The sequence below is a fragment of the Malurus melanocephalus genome, unplaced genomic scaffold (genome assembly GCF_030028575.1).
Source record: "Malurus melanocephalus ecotype Western Australia unplaced genomic scaffold, MMel_1.1 scaffold_317, whole genome shotgun sequence".
Taxonomy (NCBI): domain Eukaryota; kingdom Metazoa; phylum Chordata; class Aves; order Passeriformes; family Maluridae; genus Malurus; species Malurus melanocephalus.
In genome coordinates, this window is record NW_026623549.1 from 850477 (window position 1) to 864131 (window position 13655).

A 13655-nucleotide genomic window follows, 5' to 3' on the forward strand; every position below is an offset into this window, starting at 1 on the left:
GGCAGGAGAGTTCAGGACATCTCGTTGGCCTGTGGGTCCGGTGTCCAGGGCTCAGTCCCTCGGGATTGCCATGTGAGCATGGAAGCTGTCTCAAGCCCAGATGARCAGCACTAAGGGTCTCACGGCTSCTGTGTGCCCAGAGTGAAGGGTCCCTGGCATCCAGGCAYGACTGAGCTCCAGCTCAGGAGCACYGGCACAAACCTGCACAAGTTTTGTGTCTGAATTTRTAAAGGTTTGTTAAAAYATCAGCTCAYAGCAGAAGAGGATGTTTCCTCTGYCCAGACTGWGCTGCAAGGAGGAGCAAGCTCTCACCAGGCTGCTGACCACAGCCCACCACAGCCAGCACAACACCCTGACTATGTCCTATCGGTCCTCCAGAGCTCCTCCAGTTCCTCACATCTGCTGTGACAGGGTGTTGAGGCCCCCACTCTGCTCCCAGCTGCCAGATCTCCTTGTCCAGCTCACATGTACACTCATGGCACCCACGAGGGCTGCTGGGTCAGCGGCTGCTGCCTGAGCCACCAGAYTGCCTTCCCAAAGAAAGGTGCTTTCCAAAGCCAGAAACATATAAAAGTCATGCTGGCTGAGTGAAGCACCATTGTTTTTCATATGGAAGAGAGGTAAAAGTGGAAGTAAAGTCATTTGATTTCAGAAAAAAAACCACAATTTGCTGCTAAAACCAGTGACAGTGTGGTTTTGACTGCTCAAGTCAGGAGAACAAATGCTTATAACAATGAATAATTGAAGATACCATAAGCCTTTATTAGCCCTAGAGCAAACATAAACACCTTCTGCAAAGCACAAAGAAATGCCCTATTGAAAGTGTCACAGATGTGTCATTCTCTGTGACTTCCCAAAGAGCACTTTGGATGATTTACATCCGAAGTAAAAACACAGGATAATAATTTTTTTAACAGATTTACAGTTTCTTGGTGAAATATGCATCACTCAAATAGAGCAATGACATTTTACATTACAGACAATGTAAGATTCCTCCGAATGCCTTTAATTAGTCACATCCTCATTTCTAAGTGAATAGATTTTGTAGACAAGAGAAACAAGCAAATTGACATCCCTTAGCACCTCACTAGTGTTTTCAAACAAAGATTGTTGAATTTGAGCACAGACCCTCTGGAAGGCAGGCAGGGACAGGTCACCTGATCCATGAACACAGTGACTCAGTCTCCCTGGCAGCTGGATGACAGTCCAGGAGTGTCCTGCACTGGGCAAAGAGCCCCAGACTGCAGCAGGCCAGTGCCAAAACCACCCCGTGCCCTAACACAACATCCATCACCTGCCAAAGGCAGACACTCAGCTAATGCACAGCAGAGGTTACCAGGACCGGGGCTCTGCATCGATCCCTCAGTGAATGGAAAAACCCTTATGGCCAAAAATTGTTCKGCTGAATTTGCATCATGCAGAGCAGAGTGTGATGGGAAGGTGTCATCTCCCCCATGGCTCCTGACTTTCACCCCAGAGCTGGGGTGAGCATGGGCATGGATGGCACAGGGCTGTCACCAGGCAGTGCTTTCAAACACAGCAGGTGAGGGCAGTGCTTTACAGAGCTGTGAGCAGTGGGGGATAACGGGGAAAGGGACAAAGGGAGGGAAAGAAAAACCCCTTGTGAGGAGCCCTAAATGCCAACTGGCTGCTGTGTGGAGGGCTGGGGATACCCTGAAACCCCAGTAACAGGCACTCCAGCATCCCATGGCTCCTTGCTGCCTGCACTGGGCTCCAGCATGGAGCCACCAATCCTCCCAGGCTCTGCCAAACCATATGGGGGTTTGGGGATCCACATGCTCCCTTTGCCCAGACCCAGAGGAAATGCACTCTTCTGGTTTGTGCAGCTCCCCCAGACACCCCAGCAACACTGTTACCCCAAATCRAGACCAGCACCTATGGGGTCTGAAAGAAGAGACATGTCCAGTGGTGACAGGGGGAGATGATGTCGTTTCTGTCTCTCGGCAACCAAAAGTGAAGAAAAATAGGGGACTGGGGGCACAGGCCATGGTAGTTGTGCTGGAATTACATCCCCACATTGCACAAATGTTGCAAAGCCCCAGACAAACCCCAATTTTCCTCTTCCATTTTGTTTCCAGCAGGCTGGGGTGACGGCTCCCTGCCCCGCTACTGCCCACCCTCCGGCAGAGAGAAGGGCCTGGCTGCTCCCGGASGGCCCCGGGGCTGTCGCCGGGCTCAGGAGCGCTTTGGGGGTGTCCGCGGTCCGGCAGTGCGGAGCCAGGGCGGTGAGCTCCATCTATTGTCCAAGCGGCGGAGAGGCTGGCTGGGATAACTCCTCTCTGTGRAGGAAACGCGCTGTTCCGTGCCTGAGTGACTCAAAAACGCTCTCCTAATAAATAATTCCTGTGCTCTGTAAAACCCGCCGAACGCAAGCCTGGTTGGCAGCGCCAGCTCTCCTCCCCTGCCTGCGCTGAGCTGCTCATTTACCGGGCACGGGGAAATGCCGTGAAACGCTTCATTAGCAGCGGAGCCCGCGGAGCCGAGGAAAGGGCGATCCCGTGGGAGTGAAAGCTGGGGGAACAGCGGTGTCACAGGGRAGTGACCCCAAACCACATCACCGGGGTTGTTGCTCTATTCCCTGCCCAGTTTCCTCCCAGCGTGGAGCGAGYCCCGAACAGGAGATGGTGGTGAAAGCAGGCGGTACGAGGCTCATGCGGGGCTGGTGTGGGAGCAGGGGGCTGCTGGATGCCGGGGTGCTGAACCCCTTCCCCGGGCCCTTGGCCTYTCCCTGGCCAGCCTGAGCTTGCAGTGCAGAAATGAGCGCCCTGGGAACAGCCATGCCGTTAATAARTGGAGCTTTGAGCAGTATTTACGGGGCTCCGTTTCCCGGACAAACAGCAGCTCAATGTCCCTTTCGGCATGAGAAACGTTGCAGTGCCAAGATCCCTCGCCGGGAGCCAAGCAGGGATCCCCTGAGGCCAGGAAAGTTTATTTGCAATCCCTAAGAAGAGAACGCGCTGTTGCTCAGTCCTGGCAAGGAGCTGTTCTGTCCGAGCTGCCCATCAGAGGGAAGAAAAGAGCCCATTTGTCCGTGTGAAATGGGCCGAGAAATCGGTAACCCCATTGCTGAGCAGGAGGCTGGGCTGGAGCAAAGGCACAGAGTGGCAGTGGGTCCCATGTCCTGCAGCAAGGGCCATGCCTCACCCAGCCCTCCAAGAGGATGTGTCCCCTTCTCCCCTGTCCCACCATCCCCGCTGTGGCACTACACCAGGGGCCTCCTGTCCCCTTCCACCCCTCATCCATGTCACTGTGGCCTGAGGGGAGCAGCCACCCTGCCCAGCCCAGCTGGACTGTCACATGGCCACAGAAAGCCACTGTTCCCTGCTGTGGGCTGCCCTGGCCTACACTGCACCCACAGTGGCCTTGGGCACTGCTGCCAGCTCTGTCCCTGGACCTGTGCCACCTCCCCATGCTCTTGTAGGAAAACCCAGAGGGAACATCAGGAGCTGTGCCACWCGTCTCGCTGATGGCCCTTGTGCCTCCCCGCTGGCACTGCCGGGGACCCAGCGGCATGGCTGATCCCACAGGAGCCAGCATCATGGGGCAGGGGCTGAGCTGGCCCCAGGACACACAGGACCGGGCTCAAACCCTCCAGCCCGGCACAGAGAGAGCTCCCATTAATAATTAGCCACTAGAGGGAACTACAAGGCTGTACAGGGAAGGGTTTGAGTGCACAAGGATGCGCAGGATCACAGGGAATTGCAGTTTGGGGGGACAGCGGCACTGGCACTGAAGGCCATKTTACTGCTTTTTCTTTGGAGCTGGCTCCTCAGCACTCTGCTGGGTTGCACCCAGTGCAGGTGACCGTGGGGCAGTGGAAGGAACGGGCACAGGGTCTGGCTGGCCACAGGAGTGGACTTGGCCAGAGCTGACTCGGTCAGAGTGGCCTGCGGTGCCCCGGTACAGAGCCAGCAGCGCCCTTGGTATGGACACTGTGGACCCTGGCAGAGAGGCCATGGTCCCTGCAGGCCTCAGACAGCACCAAAATAGCCGGGAGCAGCCTGCCAGGCCGCCTGCCAGAYGGCATCAACAGTTTGGGCCGTTTTTAGCAAAGAGGAGAATGTGTGTTGTTTTGGGGACATGCGGTATCCAGGGCCAGAGGGAAGGCAAGGGAATGGCCTGGCATCCCGAGGGACAATCAGAGCACAGTGCTTGGGACAGATCCCAGTGGAGGAGCCCCAGCTCTGGACGGGAAGAGCAATCTCAGGGAGGGACAACCAGGGGACAAGGGTTCCCATGGGACTGGGCTCCATGCCATGAGCCCACCGGGACAGGACAGTGGTGGGCACTGAGGGCCCCAGCCCCATGGCACAGCCCCTGCCAACAGGGCCTGGATAGTCACAGCCTCCTGCTGAGGCAGCCATCCCGACCTCCCTGCAACCAAAGTGCAGCAGGGATCTGAYGGAGCACAGCTGATAATGAGCCTCTGTTCTATTTTATTCCTGTTTATAGATAGCTAAATATAACCTTGTGCTTATTTTTAATTCTTACTGAAAGCTGCGAGCCACAATCCATCAAGTCAGCTCTGTGTTTTTCATATTGGCTGGCTTTCACCAGATCCAAGAGGGAAAACATCCAGGCTCAGCACAAGGCCTGAAGCCAAGTCAGGTACTGGCAGCATGTCCCTTGCAGGGAGCTGGTGACCACGGAGCACAGCAGAGATAGCATTGCAGGACTTGTGAGCAGCARCTTTCCCTGTGCCAAACCAGCCCAAGGCCATCCAGAGCTGCTGTCCCTGAGCACARTAGCTGTGGGCACTGCCAGGACAGCCCACATTTGGTGGCAGGTTTTTCTTGTCACCAGGCAGAGCCAAAGGCATTTTACTTGTTTTCCTATCACAAAGGCAGAAGCAGCTCCTTGGATTGTACAATATCTCCCTCTGCAGCAGGAATGGGAGCCAGCACCAATGTGTCAGCACCAAGTGTACAATACAACATAACCACAAGCAAGTGTGCCAGGGTTGTATTGGCTGGTTGCACCCTTAGAGATAAACTTCCACCTCTCTTCTGGAAGGCAGGGATAATGTTTGGGAAGATGTTTGATGGACCACTGAAAAATTGATCACAGTGATATTTCCCTGACAAGTGAATTGGAAAACCAGGAGGTAATTGCAGCACTACCTGAGGTCTAATCTTCAGCTCCTGGCAGCCTAACTAATACCCCAGTGATACATTTCAGGGTTCACACTGAAAGCTGGCAGGGGAACCAGCCTTGCCTTGCTCACACTTGGGGAATGGGCAGCTGAAAACCTCTCACTCCACAGCAAAAGCAGGTCCCATTTCAGTTCCAAGGTCCTCCATTCATTGCTCAGGAGATTTTGACAGAAACATTGGCATTGCACACATACAATTGCATGTGGCTCTAGAAAATCACATAACACAACAGATCCGACTAGATCACTGTCATACTTTACTGGGGTTGCATGAGAGATTGTTTTAAGTCTCAATATTGCATGGAAAACCCATCAYCCAACAAAAACTAAAAATTTTCTTCAAATGCTGGACTAAGGGCCTGACCAAAACAAGACAGGCTGTATGCAGTTGTCCTGCRGCTCCTCCCTTCTGCACCCTCTCCTCAGGCTTAAAAATTCATTCTTGCTGACTCACAGCTCTACATACAAAAAGTTATTTATGTGCTCATTTATCCATGTTTTTAGTCCCTCCAGATAGCCAGGTCTTGAAAACAACTCAGCAATCAGAATACTGCCAGGCTGGCATTCACTTGGACAAGTTTCCTCTCACAAGCACACCAGCTCCCCGTGCCCAGTTGCAACACCACACATCACACCACACATCACACATTTTCCTGGTGTGATTTTGGGAGCCCAGGCTTGCCAAAGTTCCACCTAGCTAACTTTGAACTGCCCCAGAGCAGCTGCAGTGGAAAGCCTCTGCTAGCTGAGCATCAACCTCTGTTTTGGAAGGAGGGAAACACAGCRAGAAAGAGACTTTGTTTTGACCTAAAGCCAAGAAGCTCAATAGGTGGAAAGCCATCCTAGAGTTGAAATAATTCCAGTCATTTACAATAGTGCTGGCACAAGTTTGGGTGCCTTAAAAAGGAACTCTCCCYCAGTTCTGCCCTCCCCCTTGGGCAGCTGTGCCCTTCTTTGGTATGGCAGCAGCCTCCAGGCACGAACAGTTCTTGCAGTTAAAAGGAGAAGCTCAAACTTATCCCACAATAATTCATTTACTGAGCCATGTGTGCATTACTGCAAGGCTGGAGACACATTCTCCACCAGCCACTAAAAACATTTCCCAGTTTGCAGAGAGCAGCAGCCTGTGCTGGACAAGCCCAGCCCTGGTTGAGCACGCTCTCACACGAGCTCTCCAGCAAACCATTGCTCTTCYAGTTCCTGTCCAATTCCCAAACCCATCTTTTCCCTGTAAGGCCATCTTCACAAGCTATCCCAGTGGATTATATATGTGTTCCAAAACTTAGATGATGTCCAGGAAAAATTAATGGGAAAACCCAACTTTTAGGTCAGCATGCGCAATAGCAAATGGAAAATGCAGTGTCTGAGCTGACAGCTCCCCGTGCCCTTAGGGATAGCAATGCGATAGTCAGACTTCATTCTCTAAACAGACTGCAGCAAGCCAACCAGGACTCAAAGCAGCTGGTAAGCACGATTTTTTTTTCCCTCCTTACTAAGTTCAGGASTTTCTCTTCTTTTGGGCTGAATGGGACAGACTTTTCTATTTGAAAGAAGTTTCCTTTCTCAGAGTTATTCTCATGATAGCCAGAGAGTATTTTAAACCAAGAATAGCTGATCTCCATTAGATTCATACTGCCCTTTTTGGAAACACTATTTAGAGAACAGAACTCCTAAATCAAAAAGTAGTCAGKAACAACGGTGAAAAACTGCATGGCTGTAACAGTAAGTACTGCACCGGCWYCTTTCAATCMACCTTTTTCCTCAAAGATTCCAGGRAAGATTGGGTGTGCCCCAAATCTCCCTGCATCACATGAGTTCCTCACCAGAAACCTGCGCCGCTCACATTTAAGGTGTGAGCCCCCTGGAGCAAGTCACTGCTGGAACATCAGCAAAAACTACGTTACGAGAATTAAAAAAAGAAAAAAGTTTGGCGTAAGCCAAATCCTGGTTAATACCCTTTGAGGAAAATTCTCTAGTGGGAAAACAGATGGATTTTTCGGTTTGTTTTGCGCAGAAAGGTGTGGAGGATTTGAGTATGTAATATTTATATAGTGCTGTCTGCAGTCTAAATTCAGAATCATTATGTAGCCCTTAGGAAGGCATTGTTCTCATAGAGCATACACTGGTTTCTGCTGATAAATGAATAAGCTTCATACAATGCATATGCACTTTTGATACAGCAGCAGCCAAGGCAGTAACTGAAAGCCACCAGCAGTATTCATCTATTAATGTTCATCTATTTCTTGTCCAAAAGGTATGACATTCAAATATAGCAGACTATTTTATGTTAAAATGATGCTGAGCATCACATGGAAAACCAAAAGGAAATGGGAAAGATTGARTAAAGGGCTGTCACTCCTAAACCAGAGTTTGAACTCAGATCTAGCAGACACAGCTTAAAACTTCCCCTTTGTGAGACATATTTATGCCACAGAATTCCTTGGCTTCTCAAGCACAGAAACCACCTGTGYTTGAGTTAAAYTGCAGGGATAGAAGTATTTYTCTCCTTGWGTATGACAGTGCTTTTCTCRTGAGMARGGRGAGCAYTGAGTGTGTGATGTGTGTGCACCGATGCTGGGGAGGGCATGGCTCTGAGCCCTCCAGAGCAAACTGGCTGGGCAGCTGCCAGGAAAGCTCCCTGCAGCCCTGCTTTGGCTCCTCACACCTGCATCGCTTGTAACCTTACAGGAGGGGRTTACTTTRYACCAGTAGAAGACCTGGCTGTGGGRCACACCACTAAAACTRAAATATTTGAGTTCCAGGTAGCATACAAGAAAGCAGAACTAACCCCAACAAAATCACCCCTCACACTGCTCAAGAAATACAATTTTGAGCCAGATTTTTATGGATCACCACCGTATTTTAACACAGTTAGGTGTTCCCAGACATCCTGTGCTGATTTTGGAAGGGTGCATGTGTGAACCTGAGCTGGAAGGGACCCAAGCAGGGGTGACAAGGGCCCCACTGGCACATTGCAAGGGGGCCATGATGCAGTGGGATCACCATGCACACCCTTGCTTTGCAAACCAAGCCACTTTCAGGATTTTTAGACATYGGTTTCACTGGTCCATGCTGCTCCTTGGACAATCTCTACATCCCTTGCAAAGGGGCATTTTGCTTCCCTAAGTGCAGGGATCCAGGAACACTGCTTATGCCTCAGGCTGTGCCCACTGGATCCCACAGCACCCTCAGCCCCAAAAATGCCCCAAGCCAGGGCACTGGTTCCATCTCAGAGTGCTGTGTGGCTGCTGGATGGCTGGACCCTGACTGGGCGGGCATGGATTTGGAAGTTTCCTGATTTTGTGTTAGGCACTGCCCACCAAAGTCATTAAACAGAGCTTTCAAGTTTTTTTCAAAGCCCYCTCAATATCCTGCAAAAACTGAAATCATGGTTATGAAATCATAACCTCTTTGTTATTGTTGTAGTTTAATCCCAGCTTGCAACCGAGTCCCACAGAGCCACTCTCTCACCTCTGCTACAGCAGGATGGGGGAGAGAGAATTGCACTGGTAAAACTGAGAACATTCATGGGTAGAGCTAAKAACAATGTAATAATTGAAATAAAACAGTRAGAAATTGTAATGGAAAAGAAAATAACAGAGACAAATAAACCCCAAGCAAGACAAGTGATGCAAATKAAAACAGTTGCTCAGCACCAAGTGACCAATGTCCAGCCAGTCCCTGAGCAGCAGTCTGGGACCAGCCTTACCCAGCTTTACAGCTGCCCATGATGTCATGGCATAGAATGTCCCTCGGGTCACTTGGGGTCAGCTGTCCTGGCTGTGCCCCCTCCCAACTCCCTGTGCACCCCCAGCCTCCTCGCTGGTGAGGTGAGGAGCAGAAAAAAGCCTTGACGATGTGCAAGGACTGCTCAGCAATAACAAAAACTTCCCTGTGTYATCAGCCCTGTGTTCAGCACAAACCCAAAATACAACCCATGCTATCCACTACGAAGAAAATTAACTCTGCCCCAGCTACACCCAGCACATTACTTTAGCTTCCTTTGAAGCAATTACATGAGCGCTAATAAGACATTATTTAAAATAYGACATTTAAATAGCTTGCCTAGGAAATTCAACCCTGCAAAGAAATKGCTCCAAAATATTATTTTTCTTGGAAATTAGAGAGCTAAGGGACTCTAATTGCCATGCAGTTGCTCACTTTTTATTGCTTATTATGCCACTTRCAATGCTCCTAACAGGATACCTTTACTGTTCCAGAGTATAAACTCTGCCCGGGGAGTAGTATCACACAACAATGGTCATTTTAAAATATTTGTGTCCTAAAAGCCTGACCCAAAGCCCACCAAGGGCTGGGAGCACCAGGACAAAGCCAGGCTGGCTGCAGTGTCACCACCAACTGGTTTTGGGCAGCTGCACTAACTGCTCTGACCAGCAAAGCAGCCAGATTAAAGAGAAATGCAATCCTACAGGGCCTAAACACTGCACAATTTGTCTTCTCAAAATCAAAAACCAATTCGAATGGGAAAAAAACCCCAATATCATAATTCCATGTGGTGGCCCAGAGGAGCTGGGAAACCTGGCTGTGGCTTCTGTTCATGTTAGGTAGATCCAGGTGAGCAGGCTGTGTGTGCACTGATAAACCATCCCTGCCTGGCTTCAAGAGTGTTGAGGGTTTGAGACAGACTGGTGCCTTCCATCAGCTGCTCACTCAGCCGGGCAGGAGCCAGGGCTTATTGTGGCTAATTGAGCAGAAGTTTGCACAGAGATCAGCCACAGATACCCTGGCATCTGCCTGCTCAGTCCTGAAACATCGGTGTGTATGCACAGAGCCCGTGAGCGCTGCAGGAGCCGCGGGTGTTTGCTCCTCTTGGCACTGGATGCACTCCCATGGGCCAGCCTGGCTCACAGAGCTCACACCAGCAGCACACTGGATGCAGAGGGGCCCTTGGGGCCAGCAGAACTGCTTTCCTTCAGATGCACTGACTCAAACTTTATTCTTCTGTGCCTCTCTGTTATTTGGAGCGGGGGGAGAATATTCACTTTTTTTCCCTATTAACCTTTCAAGTTAACAAAGCGATTGTCCCCATCAGGAACCAACGATGAGGGGCCCAGCAGGCTTCCTGCTGTGCTCGTTSCTGTTGATGGCCCCCACCTCCACAGGAGTGGCTGCCCAGGAAACCCCGCCTGACCCCAAAATGCCATGTGCCAACTGGATGGGAGGAGCACCCGGCCACCCTGGCCACAACGGGGCCCCTGGCCGGGATGGGAAAGATGGAAGAGATGGACTAAAGGGAGATAAAGGAGATGAAGGTTGGTGAGGAACAGGGGGTAGGTCGGTGCTCAAGTCCATGGGCAGCCCCAGCCCCAGCCCCAGCCCCAGCCCCAGTCCCAGGTTTCATGTCTGGTGGGTCCATGCCTGATCTTTATCCAAATGGCTTTTGATTATCTCCTGGGTTGGAGATTCCATAACCAAGCCAAAGAATTGGGTGTGGTGGTTGTTTCCCCAGGTAATGATGTTTTTGCTGACATGCTGCTCTCAGCATCTCTGCACACAGCTGGGGTGGGGGTGAGCAGGGTTTCCACTGGCTGCCTCAGTTGCTGGGGGCTCCTGAGGTCCCTGAGCCTTTCSTCAGCTCCCTGCTGCTGAGCAGGGCTCACACCACAGCCCCCTCTGTGTTTTGATAGCGGCTGCACACAGGGCAAACACAACTCCCAGTCCCTGCTCTGTCCTGCAGGTCCAGCAGGTCCCAAAGGCGAACCAGGCCCAGTAGGRAACCGAGGATTCCCCGGACCTCCYGGATCTCCCGGAATTCCTGGAATCCCAGGGCAGAAGGGCAAAGATGCTTTTGTCCACCGCTCTGCCTTCAGCGTAGGGYTGACTGAGCGAAGCCCAGCCCCCAACGTTCCCATCCGCTTCAGCAAGATCTTCTACAACGAGCAGGGCCACTAYGACCCCAGCACRGGCAAGTTCATCTGCAATGTCCCCGGCACCTAYTACTTCGCCTACCACCTCACGGTCTACCTGTCGGATGTCAAGGTCAGCCTCTACAGGAAGGACAAGGCTGTGATCTTCACCTATGACCAGTTCCAGAGCAATAACGTTGACCAAGCGAGCGGCTCTGTCCTGCTGCACCTCAGCTCGGGGGATGAGGTCTGGCTTCAGGTGTATGGGGAGGGAGACAAAAATGGTGTCTATGCTGACAACCTCAAYGATTCCACTTTCATGGGCTTCCTCCTGTACCCTGACCCAGATAACTACTAAAGGASAGGGTGCTGCATGGAAGAGGATGAGGTGGCTTAACCCTGGACATGTCCTGGGCACTGGCGCTATAGCTATAATGTATTTACCAGAAAATTGCCTTWTGCAAGGGCAACGAYTGCCAAGGGGGGACCCTTTCTCCTRWGAAATCAGTGAGATTGTACCAGTACTTCCATGGAACCAAGAGTTCACTCCTACCTCTACTCTTGCTTTCCTGTGGAAACCTCAGCCCAAAGTCAAATACCACTCCTGCCATATCATGAAAAAGTAAGGTGGCTTAACCTTCTTTTAAATTTAAAAGTGAGAACAGAAAAATTGTTTCTATTTAAATATGACATTCTAAATGTCCCCTTTTTAGCCACCTACATCCATTTAAACAAACTGTAGAAACTTTAGCCAGCATTTTAAAGTTTGAGTAGAAGAGGAAAAAGACTATTCACAAAAGCAGAGTGCTCTAGAAAAGTGGCTCAATTTTTTCATTGAAACTCCCTCTTATYAGGACCTTTGACTTCCACTCCTGGTTTGTTGTGTCCCTTTTTTAGCCCAGATCTTTGAATATATTCAGGTTATTAACTTCCACTGATGTTAATCCTTTGTTTTTTCCTTTTATATTTATCCCCTATTGTTATCTCTAATGCAGACAGCAGGCTGGTTTAGGGCGGGATCTTTTCCTGTGATTTATCTGAGAAGCCTTATGAGCATTGGTGAGGCCACACAATGAAAGCRGCCCATTGACTGCATGGTTTTGGGGGTCTCGAGGTGATCATGGAGATCCAGCTCCATCTCCCCTCTGAGCAGCTCCCAAGTGCACTCAGAAGCTGAGGTCTATCAGCTGTGTTTCTACTTTTCCAGGCCCTAAGTGTGCCATAAGCCATGGTTTGCCCACCAGCTGGGCAGAGCTCCAGGTGGTGCTGAAGCCTCCCTCCCCTGTGGAGTGGGCTCCCAGGATGAGTACCCCCAGGCCCTGCCCCAGCTCTGGGCAAGGTTACCTGAACAGAAGAGTGGAAAGGCTGGAATTAGTGTCAATCCCATCAAACTGTRCTCCAAGGAGCTTGTTTGACTTTYAGCTAGAAGAGRATTTKATGGTTTCTCAGATACATTCAAAGAAGACYCCTGCTACTAAGCTTCAGCCCAAGCTAGCACAGATCAGAGCTAATGCAGTATTACAAGCACTAAATAGCATGAAGAGCTTCAACTGAAATTACTTGTAATGTCATTTTCCACACTCCAATGAATTACCACATACCACACTGCAAATAAAAAACAATWAAAAACTCTCTCAATGGGAATGTTTCCCCATTTTTGTGTGTGTGTTGTTGGGAAGGACTTGAAGGAAGGAATATACTCCTAGACTCACCAGACAGTGAAGGAAAATATTTTTTTTCCCAGCAAGGTGGGGGCACCATAGGCTGGCAAACAGTGATGCCCCCCCTTTTGCTTTCCCAAGAAACACTCCACACTCTAACTTCCACCAAGGCTTCGGCATCTCACCACTTTACTGTATTGCCTCCTTTTTGGATAAGATGAACTCTGGTTTCCAGACTATTTCCCCAATGAAATATCCTRAATCCAGCCTGAGTGGCCATCCAGAGTGAGGGCCTCAGCTGGCCACAAAGGTTTCAAGTACAATGGATTTAGCAAGGGTGAAACTGATGCTCAATCTGGTCATGCTAAATTCAGAGAGCTGGGAAAAATCCTGCTCTTATCATGGGAATTAAGGGGAAGGGAACAGGGSAAAGGTAAAAAAATAATAAATCCATAAACAAAAGCAGATTTTAAAAATGCAGCATTTGCTGGATCAAATGGCATAAGAAGCTTAAATTGAAAGGAACAAGTCAGAGCTTTTGCACTGKTTTTTTCCAGTGTTTTCAGATGGATGTTCAGAAGGCAGGGAAAATTGAAACAGCCAGAGCACTAAGAGGCATTTGGGATAAACATTAGGAGGCTATACAAGTTTAAAGACTAGTTCCCAAGRGGGAGCCAAAACAAATTACTGCTTTCTTTGCTGCCATGCAGCGGGAACAAACATGCTTACAGCTTTATCCAATACACCAACATTCCAAGGTTTAGAGCTTGGGAAAAATGTTAAAGAAAGCCATTAAGGCACTGCTGTTCCATATACTGACTCTTCCCCCTATTCACAGGGACCAATACTGAACTGCAGCTTCACCATGATACTGCAGGGGAGTTCCTGCATTGCTCACTCATGTCCCAGCCAGGCATTCAAAACCCAGCAAACCCAGCAGCCCAGGCAGCAGGC

At 50.1% G+C, this 13655-nt stretch overlaps 1 protein-coding gene across 1 annotated transcript; it reads left to right on the forward strand.

Moving 5' to 3' along the window:
* Window positions 1-6282: 6282 nt before the first annotated feature.
* ADIPOQ (adiponectin, C1Q and collagen domain containing) lies at window positions 6283-12470 on the forward strand. Its single transcript, XM_057377489.1, has 3 exons — window positions 6283-6637; window positions 10227-10446; window positions 10872-12470. The coding sequence occupies exons 1-3, from the start codon at window positions 6521-6523 to the stop codon at window positions 11396-11398; spliced, it is 864 nt and encodes a 287-aa protein (XP_057233472.1). The 5' UTR covers window positions 6283-6520; the 3' UTR covers window positions 11399-12470.
* Window positions 12471-13655: the final 1185 nt, after the last annotated feature.